Source organism: Propithecus coquereli, unplaced genomic scaffold (assembly GCF_000956105.1).
Source record: "Propithecus coquereli isolate 6110/MARCELLA unplaced genomic scaffold, Pcoq_1.0 Scaffold3, whole genome shotgun sequence".
Classification (NCBI taxonomy): Eukaryota; Metazoa; Chordata; class Mammalia; order Primates; family Indriidae; genus Propithecus; species Propithecus coquereli.
Genome location: NW_012148618.1, coordinates 8480145 through 8491125, shown reverse-complemented (window position 1 = coordinate 8491125; position 10981 = coordinate 8480145). Strand labels below are relative to the sequence as shown.

General features: G+C 46.5%; 1 protein-coding gene across 9 annotated transcripts in view; it reads left to right on the top strand.

Annotated features, from left to right (window-relative positions):
* Positions 1-10981, top strand: part of MEIS2 (Meis homeobox 2) — a 206736-nt gene that overhangs the window by 701 nt on the left and 195054 nt on the right. For 3 of the 9 annotated variants that reach the window (XM_012649478.1, XM_012649482.1, XM_012649477.1), the window contains exons 1-6: positions 446-1138; positions 2363-2595; positions 4130-4271; positions 4984-5034; positions 5980-6030; positions 6806-6955. In XM_012649478.1, coding sequence (XP_012504932.1) covers positions 1127-1138; positions 2363-2595; positions 4130-4271; positions 4984-5034; positions 5980-6030; positions 6806-6955 — 639 coding nt within the window. In that variant the 5' untranslated portion in view covers positions 446-1126. Of the gene's footprint in view, positions 1-47; positions 1139-1196; positions 1693-2362; positions 2596-4129; positions 4272-4983; positions 5035-5979; positions 6031-6805; positions 6956-10981 lie in introns of those variants that run through there. The other 6 variants (XM_012649483.1, XM_012649481.1, XM_012649479.1 and 3 more) reach the window with 5 other exon arrangements.

Below are 10981 nucleotides of genomic sequence, written 5' to 3'. Positions count from 1 at the left end.
CCCGCCTCCCCCGCCCCCCCAGCCAGGGCCGTCCGATCGCACTCGCTGCATATCAGAGGCTCGGCGCGGCGCGCTCCTCCTTGCTCCCGCTCCCCACTCCCGGGATGTGTCTCCGCCGTACGACGGGCTATGGCCACCACGACTTCCGGGTTCCGTCATTTCGTTCTCCCGCCGCCGACCCGCGCCGCCAAACTGAGGCTCTTCTATAAGCCAGGCAGCAGCCAACCTGCCAACACCTACTGACACTCACTCATCTCCCAGAGAGAGAAAGAGAGCGAGAGAGAGCGAGCGCGAGAGAGCGAGCGCGAGTGAGAGCGAGCGAGCGAGCGAGAAAGAGAGAGAGGGAGAGACAAAATACCTACCAGGAAAGGGGGGGAGGAAGTCCAATTTTTGCAAACTATTCATTTTTTTCTTGATTTTTCTCCCTGCTTTCTTTGAACAATACTTTAAAGAGAGAGGATCATATTATAGATACCTCGGGGGCAAAGCTAAAAGAGGGGGGGAGGGGGGAGGAAAAAATTCAAGAAGCAGAAACCCCTCGCGGAGTTTTACTGGAAGAAAAAAACGGGTCTGAAAGATTCCTCCTCTTCATCATCATCAACCATCATTCATTCACTACCTTGACATTCCGGGCTTTGATTGACAGCTGGAGTGGCAAAAAGCCATGAAACACGACAGTTCGGTTACATGTGGGCTGCTGACGGGCCGCTCGTAACCTTCAGTTCGGGGGCTTGACAATTTTTTTTCTTCTTTTTCTTCTTTTTCTTTTCTTTCTTTTTTTTTTTTTCCAACTGAGGGGAAGAGAAGAGAAAGAGGGGGAAAGGAGGACCGAAGAGGAGGAGGAGGGGAGGGGGGAGGAGGAGGAGGAGGTGGAGGAGGAGGAGGAAGATCAGGAGGAGGAGGAAGAAGAGAAAAAAAGAGAAAAAGAAGAAATATCACAGGAAAAAAAAAAACTCTTCGTTGTCTTGCCTGGGCTTTTTTTCCCCCTAAAAATAACATATTGGAGAATTGGGAGAAGTCTCCTTGGTTTGGAAAAAAAAAGGAATCTTCAGCCTAGATCACTTTCTTATCCGGACTGGGATATTAAATATACGACACATCCAGGAGTTTATTGGAGCGCAGACTGATGGCGCAAAGGGTAGGTTTAAATCTCCAACACTTACCTAGATATAAATCCTCTCCTAAGAGGGGCCTGTCCCGATGCCTCCTCTCCCTTCAACGCTGCTGCTGCTGCTCGCTGCTTGATGATGGCGGCCAGTATTTTAAAAAATAGCAGCAAAATTATTCATCGGCTTCTTTCCCCCCCGTGCCTCTGCGTGTGTGCGAGTGTGTGTGCGTGCGTGTGTGCGTGTCTGGGCGCGCGTGTTCCAGCGCTGTGCGAGCGGGCGGGCGGCGAGTGCGTGTGAGTGGTGTGTGCGTGTGCAATTGTTACACGCTTTCGCCTCGCTCCAGCTTTTACCCCAGTAGCGCGATTCCCCCGGTTCTCCTGCTGCCGCTGCTGCGCCGCTGCCGCCGCTGCTCCCGCGGCTCCGGGCGGGCACGGGCTGCGTAGGAGCCGCCGCCGCCGCCGGGGCCGCCGCTGGGGCCGCGCTGCCGCAGCTGCTGCGCCGCCGCCTAGACTAGCCTGGGCTGCTTGTTTTGTCTCTGAAATTGACAAGGACGCAGGGAATCCGCTGCTAAATAATGTTTCTGGTAACTTTCACATTATTCCCCCCTCCGCTCCCTGCCCCCGGGGAGGCACTGGCCCTGCTCTTTCCTCGTCCTCGGCGTTCTCGTGCTGATTATTAGCGTTTTTCTTCTCTTTATTTTGTTTCATTTCGCCTTTTGATTTATTGGATCCTCAAGAGGAGGCGAAGGGGGGTTAGGGGTGGGATCCGGGGCTTCCTCCTCACACTAACTCCACTTCTCCCTCGGTTGGCTCGCTACGGTTCTGCTGCCTCCGGCGGGAGCGGGGCCTCCTGGCGCCCCCTCAATCCCCGGCCTCACCGCCTCCTCTTCCTTCTCCAAACGCTGCTCTTGGCTCATGCTTTTTCATTTTAAAATTTAAAAGCATTTCTGCCCCACAACTTTCAACTCCGTTGTTTCGGCTGGTTTGGTTTCTGTGTGTTCAACTTGTGCTCGTTACTTTTCTTCTTTCTGACTTTGTTTTTATTTTTATTTTCCCTTCCCTTCCCTTCTCTTTCTCTCTCTCTCTCTGCCTCCTCCTCCTCCTCTCTCTCCTCTTTCTCCCTCTCTCTCATCTTTATCCTTTCCCCACTTCTCTGCTCGCTCTCTTCTCCTTGCTTTTTTTCTTTCCCCCCCTCTGCTCTCCTCTGTTCTCTCTCACCTCCTGCGCCCCCTCCCCCTTCCCGGGTTCTGACAGTACGATGAGCTGCCCCATTACGGCGGGATGGACGGAGTAGGGGTTCCCGCGTCCATGTACGGAGACCCTCATGCGCCGCGGCCGATCCCCCCAGTTCACCACCTGAACCACGGGCCGCCGCTCCACGCCACGCAGCACTACGGCGCTCACGCCCCGCACCCCAATGTCATGCCGGCCAGCATGGGATCTGCTGTCAACGACGCCTTGAAGCGGGACAAGGACGCGATCTATGGGTAAACCGGCCCCCTGGACCCAGCTTACTGTGTGTGAGTGCGAGAGTGTATGTTTGTCTCTGTGGGGGGTGGGAGGGTGGACGACTAACTGGGGAGTTATTTCTGTCTGGGGCGTGGGGGGTCTTGCTTGCCTTAGGAAAGGACAGTGGAGGGGGCCTGCTCTTCTGCCCCTGGAGTCAAAGACCCGGAAGGTATAGCCTCCTCCATTCCCATGGCCCGGTCACTCCGGACCCTACATCCCGAGTGACTGAGTCCTCAGATTCTTGCCGGGGCCTTCTCCCCAAGGACAGGATTCCTGGCCAAAGGACGCAGGGCTGGACGTTTCAGGCCCCCTAACAGAGGCCTTGATGAAGGGGAAAGTTTCCTGTCGATGAGGAGCAACTTTGTTGTTGTTGTTTTGGTTTTTTTCTTTTTTCTCTCTCTCGTTTCCTACTGAGGGTCTGGGAGTCAGTAAATGCAGCTTGAGCCGGGATCAGGGCTGGTTCTGTCGGCCAGGAAGTCCTAATCACCCACTTCTTAATTCTCTGTAAATAAAGGGGGCAGACCTTGAAGTGCAGCGGGGTGGAAGGGACTGCTGCTTGCATGGCTCCGCTCTTGGGGGCAGTAAGGGAGATGGCTGGAAATTATTTTATATTCTGAGAGCACTCGGCGAGGGGTGAGATGCACAGTTCAAACGTGTACCACACCGGCTCTTCCGGCTGAGGGTAGGTGGGGAAAGCGGCGGGATGACGAGGGGAGGAGACAGTGGGTAAACAGCAACTGAGCCCCAAGCCAGAGGCCGCAAGCATCCCGAAGTGTAGCTAAACCGCCCCGAGGAACACAAAGGGCATACGCGCACGCACACTTCCAAGTTTTAACACACGATTTATTTATTTTTGTCTGCTGCAACGCTGAAATGTAGTCTTTGGAAGGAAGCTCTTCGGCGTTTAACATTCCTATTATTTTGGCCCCCACACCCGGGTTTTACTAGAAGTAAAGCAAACAAGTTTATAAGGCAAGGGGGTGGAGAGGTTAGAAGAGCACTCTCTCGCATTTAGGAAATGTCACTCCGGTGTGTATGTCGGTGAAGTCTTCGGCCTCGTCTGAAATGCCCATTAAAAGGCGGAGTTAAAACAATTTTTTATTTCAAAGAGTGTGTCTTTCTTGGGAGGTCAGGGCTGGGTCGCAGGGGTTGGTTCGGCGGCCTCCGTAGTGTGGGGAGTGAGTCTGAGTCAACTCCAGGCTCCAGATTGCCTGAGCGTCTTGGATGTTTCCTTACGTTCCAACTGAGGCTGCTTTTATTTGGCGGACTAAAGTGACCGGGGACTTCTCTGGCCAGATCTGAGGGACTTCTGCGCTGAGGGAAAGAGCCAGGCCCTTCTTCCTTTCTGTTTCTGGCCCAGGCTCGGCTGACTGAGGAAGGGTTGTAAAGTGTGATGCGTGCCTGTTGTATTAAAGGACTCCAAACCCTCCAAACTTGTTGATTACAGTTCTCGCTCCTTCCCCTCTGCACCCCGTCTCTGTGTGTGTGTCTCTGCGTGGCGCTGCCCGTTAGGCACCCGTTGTTTCCTCTGTTAGCTCTGGTCTTTGAGAAGTGCGAGCTGGCGACCTGCACTCCCCGGGAACCCGGAGTGGCCGGCGGAGACGTCTGCTCCTCTGACTCCTTCAACGAGGACATCGCGGTCTTCGCCAAGCAGGTCCAACCTTCTTGACCCACTCATCCTCTTGCAGCCCCTCACTACCCCTCCCCTTTCCTTGGAGCTTTACTTGAAAGGAGGAAGAGGCAGGGACACCCGATCTGTTCCTCTGGCCCAGTCCACTCTACGCCTCCTCCCCATCCCAGAGCCTGGAGGCGACTTGGAAGCGGAGATAAATATGGGTGTTTGTTTTCCCCCCCAGCAGGAATACAGGGGCTCGACCCTCGAATTAAAGTTGACCTGCTCCTAATCTGGGGCTTGGCCTTTTCCCCTGCCTGCAGCTACTTGAACAAGAATTGGGGAAAGGGTCTATGAGGGACCCGGGAGTGCCCGGGAGGCAAGGAAGCTGGGCGCCTCTCCGAGCTGTCCCAGCCAGGGCGCGGAGGTGAGGGAGGCGGAGGGCCACAGCCTCTTGGACGGCTGGACTAGGGGTACTCTGGGCCCAGAGAGTGGCCCTGACTTCCCAGCTATAGCTTAGTCATATCAGGTCCCTCTTAATGGGGCCAGGGCCAGAAGGCCCTGATTCTTTTTCAGCGACCCCACTAATTTAAGGCACCAGTTTGTTCTCATGTGTTTTGCCAAAGCTCCTCTCCTCTTCTCCGCCATTGCCTCTCCACCGTTACCCACTCTCACACTCCAGTTTAGTCGGTGACAGGATTTTCTTCTTTTGAATGGGGTGGTAATTCATGTTGACTTTCCTTGCTTCTCATAGGTTCGCGCCGAAAAGCCACTTTTTTCCTCAAATCCAGAGCTGGACAATTTGGTAAGGCTCTCTGTTCCTTGCTTTCCCCAGCCTCAGCCCCTTTCCATGCCCAGGAGCACCCACTTTCTCCCGGCGCTCCGGGGAGTTCGAGCAAAGCCCTCTTTTGAAGCTCTGGGGAGACGGGGAGGAAGGGAGCAGCTTAGAGTCCCAGCAAGGGAGAAGGCGAGCGAGGGACCGGGCAGACGCCGGGAAGAGGGAAGCCCACCGAGGCAGAACAGGGGACTCGGCGCTGAGAGCGCAAGCAAGGGATGTTTCCCAGGTCTCGCCCCGGGAGTAAGCTGCGAGAAGTGAGTTATTTCCTCTGTTGGCCGGGGCAGCCGGCGGAGCCCGGGGCTGCTAACCCGAAGGATGTAACCGCTGGCACGGCGGAGGGCGGGCTTGGGGTGGGGGCTGGGGAGGTGAGGAGCAGGCCGGCGCAGGCCACTTTTAGGTGCGATTCTTTTGCTAATTTGCACGATTTCAATATTAAAAGTACTTAAATCCGCTTTCAAAGGCCCTGCCTCGCCATTCATCTTGAGTATTTCCTTCTTTAGTGAGGACGGATTTTGTAGGGTATGCTGTTCTAAAAAGCTTTTTCTATCCAGAGAAGCGACTTTTTTTTTTTCTTTTTAATTTGGCCTGAGGTCGAGGGAGGGGACGTTTAAAGAGGACTCGGGCGGAGAAAGAAGGCCTGACCGGAGGAAAGCAGTCCTTACAAATAGCATAGGGAACATCAGGGGAACAGATATTAATGCATAGGCTCAGGTTGAGTCAGATTCCTACCCCGTGGCCAATGAGGCAGAGATGATCAGTAATCACTTGGTTTTTCTGACTATTTCTTGATGTGTGGGTTTTGCCTGGCCACCTGCCGGTTTCTTCTGCCCAGCCCAATTCCCTCACCACCCCTCGGTCAGGACTTCTGAGTTACAGACAGCCCTAACTACATTCCCTAAACTTTCCTTGCAGATGATACAAGCAATACAAGTACTAAGGTTTCATCTTTTGGAGTTAGAAAAGGTAAGCAGGAAATAACACTTCCCGTTTTGATTTAGCCACTTTCCTCTCCTATTTGAATTGGGATGTTCAATCCTCCAGTCTGGAGATTTTGAGCATGTAACCATGTCTTTCCTTCAAATCCCTCCTCAATCCAGAGGCTCAGAGGATGGGTGAATCAAGACAGCTCTGCTTTTTAAAGTAGCCTCCCTTTCCCCAATTTTCCCCCTAGGCAGGCAGGATTATTTTGAAATGCAGCAAACCATTTGTGTTACTGGACACTCAGCCTGCTGCGTCTTTATTAGCTCAGCTCACCCTCGGCCCAGAGTTTGCATTAGGTTGCAGGCAGAGGGAATCATCCTAGCTGGAGTATCTTTACGTTGCTCTGCAGCTCAATCACTTTCCCCTGGAAACATACAAAACTCTTAGCTTATTGAATCGAAAATGTTAATGCTTTCCCCAGTTCCAGTGTTCTAATGTTTTGATGTTGTTATCAAATCAGATTTAACTCTCTGGACTCCCAAATCTGAACCCAGTTATTTCCAGTCCTGTTTCTTTCTCTCTCTTTATCGTAACTTGTTGCTCAGGGAAGTCTCTGGAGAATAATATCTGCTGCAACAATTGCTCTATTGTTTCCTCGACTTCAACTATTACACCCCTTAATTAGAGTTAGTTTGGAAGACATCACGCTGTTGCTCTTTCCAAATGTAACCTTGCAACCTGACATTTTTCCTCTTTAAAAATGAAACAAAACAACAACAACACGAGCTGAACCCCTCCACCATGACCCTCCTTCTAGGTCCACGAACTGTGTGATAACTTCTGCCACCGGTACATTAGCTGTTTGAAGGGGAAAATGCCCATCGACCTTGTCATTGATGAAAGAGACGGCAGCTCCAAGTCAGATCACGAAGAACTTTCAGGGTCCTCCACAAATCTCGCTGACCATGTAAGTCTATGAGCCTTTGGCTTTCTTTTAAGGCCGCTGGGCAAAGCATTTTTTAAAACTTGTTTTAACATTTAGCTCCACTGACTTAGTTTTCTTTTTAAATGATCTGGTCTGTTTGTGGGTCTTTTCTGCTCTTTTTTACTACTTCTGCCATACTCTTCATCTTCATTTCCCCTTTCTTGGACCTCCTCCTATTTATGTTGAGAACCAAAAAACCAGGGAGTTAATAGAGTGATTTGTGCTCTTAATGTGTAAAGTTTCCTGGGTTTGGTGACTTGTGTGTTAGCAAATTCTGTTTGATATGGTGACCACTGTCTTTTCTGCTTTCTCAACTCTGTGTAATACATGCAGCAGGAATAGAAAGAGGCAAAACAGTTAGCTGGACAGGTCTGGGGGGGTGTGGAGAGAGAGAGAGAGGAAATAGAGAAATGGGGAGTGAAGGCTGATTTCCCTGTCTCTCACAGAGATGACAATCATGAGAATTATTGGCAATCTTGCATTGCATTAGAAATAAAAGAAGGAGTGAATGAACACATTACAATTCTCAGGGCTTTTGCTCTATAGAAACTTATTGTCAGAATATGGACTTATTGCCAAGTGCCTGAAGCATCTTCATAATAAAAGACAGTAACCTTGATGAACCAATTATTAACAATGTATTACAGAAAGCTGAAGGGAATTATGATTGAGTAACCATAGGTTGGTGGTTGAATTTTAACACTTTAACAGTTGGTAAATGAGAATGAAGAGTATAGTAAGGAATGACTGTGTATGTCAGGCCAGGAAAGGAGATTTCTTTCTATTCTCTCTGTTTTTAATCCTATTTTGGAACTGATCTAGTAAGTCTGATGCTTAAAAAAAAAAGCATATGTAGTGAGACTGAAAATTTGAAAAAGAAGCAAAGAGAAGAAAGATTGCAGCTGGTAGGAAAGGCAAGAGTGGCGAGGTTAAAGAGTGGGTGTGAACAGCAGTTTATTTATAGGAACTCAAGCCTGGAAGTGGGGGACAGGGTGTCTATAGATTATATTCAATTGAACTCACAACCTAAATGATATGGGCTGTAGTCTAATAACTTTGTGGCTGAAATATTAATTTAACACCCTGTATGAGTTAAACAGGTGTTGAGGCTTAAAGGCAGTTTGTCTACCCCCTCCCTACCAACCCAATTCCTGGGTGTTAAGAGGAATGAATTGAGGTGACTTGAGAATAAACCTTTTGTGAGGTTCTCCTCTCCCCCGCAAAAAGTTTTGAAAATATGCAGTCATAGATTTTAATAATTAACCTTTGCGCTTGTATGGGAAGCCTGCCTAAGAACAAAAGTTAGAAAAAGAAAAAGAAAAGCAAACCTCAGTCTAAGATGTCCAGTTCTGGGACAGAATAAATACTATGGTGTTGAAGGCTTCTGTGCCTTTCTTTACCCTTACCTTTTTTCAGCAGAGCAGGCGAAACTTGGGGGAGCTCTTTTGTATATTGAGCGTATTAAATGAAATCAAAAGGATGCAACAGCAGCTATGGAAAGTTTATTTGCTGATCTGCGGCTCTACAATGTGTGGTTGTGGTCCATGAGGCATGACACTACCTCAGAAATATTTATTTTTGCTAGGTTTTTTTATTTGTTTATTCTCATTGTTTCCTGTTTCTAAATTCATATTTATTTACATTACTGGGAGAAAGAGGAGGGATCTATTTACATGGTTCGTAAAATGAGAGGTTCACAGTTCTCTGCAGCCAAAAGCTTTTTTAATGATATTTCTAGGGGTCCCAACTACTTGGTTTTCTAGAACAGTTTCTTGGCAACTGTTTTTCCAGTGGATGTATGGAGCTAGAGCGTGCTAATGTTTACACAGAAAAAATAAACTAGGGTGTTTAGATTGGCTGATAGACAATACCAATTTATGGAAGTATTGTAATATTTAAATATACATTCAAGAAGGAAGTTGTACCTAGGAGTAGAGTGCATTAATAATTTAACAATCATCATCTTTGGATAAAACAGTCAACTGTAACATTTGTTGCTCCCCTTTCAGGTCCCCAATCAAGTAAATATGACAATTGATTTATTTTGAATCCATGAGGGCTTGCCACCTCATTGGGTGTCATAATTTAAAGCCCTTTATTTCCTAGAGATCTGAACTATAACATTTTTCTTTAGCCTCCTGCTATTTGTTTTGAAAGGAAGCAATAATTTGTTCCACCAGCACCCCAAGTGGGAAATGGAGAGATTTGCCATAGACTTGTATTTTATGCTGGACATGAGAGAAAACCTTGGAGAGTTTGCACCATTTTTGAGACTTTTGTACCATAGGTGTATTGATTGTATTCATTTCCAGGCTTCCCCCTACAAAGCAAATCCTCGTGTGCTTTTCAGCCTCTTCCACAAACTTGCCCTCCTTAACCTCCCCCAGCCACAAAAAAGTGAAAACAGCACAGAGCCACTACCTGAAAAGTGGTGTGAGTGGGACATTTTCAGCATGTAAATGTGCCCGATTTGAATCTTCAGGTTTATTTTTTCATTTGCTTTGATATGCATATTTAATACGTTGCCCCAGGCTGGATCTCATTTGGTGAACACTGGTGCAGGGGTGACGATGAGGCACTTCAGAAGGACCCAGACAGCGTGTTGTTTTCTCTGTTTTATCTGTTGGCCCACTATTCTGATCTACTGAGCTTCCTCGTGGTTTTATTTGCACATGAAATGCTGAAAGCATTTCAACTTATTGGCTATGACTAATGACAGCTAAAAAAGAAGTGTAGTTTAATTTGTTGTGTGCCAAGGTTTCTCTTGTGGAGGTGACAGTTTGTGACAGCTGTTTGACACCCCCCAAACACATACACCTCTATCCTTATTAAGTGGTATCAAGCTACATTGTGTGTGTGTGTGTGTGTGTGTTTAAGGAAGGAGCAGGCAGAGAGAGAGAGAGAGAGAGAGAGAGAATGAAAAGAAAGAATAAGTGTGTAATTCTGTGTATTAGAAAGCAGAGAGAAAAGCATCAGAAGCCATGTATCACATACCAAATAGCTTTCAATATTCTTATTAAAGAATTTGAAAATGTAAATGAATAAAAGTAATGGATATAAAGATCTTCAAAGCAAGTATTATGACAGACTTTTAAGAATGAATTTTATATATTATCACTTAGTAAATCATGCTAATTTCACATTCTATAAAGTTATATAAATCATCTCATATAATATAGATGCATTAAAAGAAGACAGTCATAACAATCTTACCTTCCACTCCTCACATTCAGTGAGGATACTGAATTTGTGCATTTATTATTAACACTTACGTATGTTAGGCATAATGATAAGAAGTTTGGAATTAAATAGAAAAGAAAATGTACAGCAGTGGCTATTATTTTGTTGTGTTTAATAAATTCATAATGGATGCTTATATTTTTAATATTATAATCTATTTTATCTGATGCTCTTACTGTAGCATAAGAATAATTGTTATGTGTAGGAAATAGCTATTAAAGTATTTTTTTGAATATTGGGAAGAAAAAATATATGATAATAAAAAGAAACAGAACTCTGTTTTTCAGCTGCAGTTCATGTTAGTTTCCCAGACATTCAGATTTATCATGTTTAAAATAAACATGTCAGGAAAGCAATTTTTTTAAAAAAAGTTTCAACTTGAAAACTGTTGGGAAATAATCATGCTTTTCTTAGTCTGTAGAATTTCTGAATACTATGTAATATCCACATTATTCTGCCTAATTTTAAGTCAAGTCTTCAGACCTAGTGCAGACAAATGAAATGTATCTTCATGTTTACATATAAAGATATTACATATCTTTAGATTAGACAAATGAAATTTATTTGTTTGGAATATATTCTCTGAGCTAAGCTTTATTTGCTTGAAGTGCATGCAGTTATACAATTATATTGTTATTCCAGTTAATGATCACATTTTATTTTCTTCGAACGAATTAAGTAGAGGGAAGAAAATACAATTATGTCTGTTAACAGTTAATGGCAGGTGCCTTAAAATTGACTGGCTCTAATAACATACTAATAAAAGAA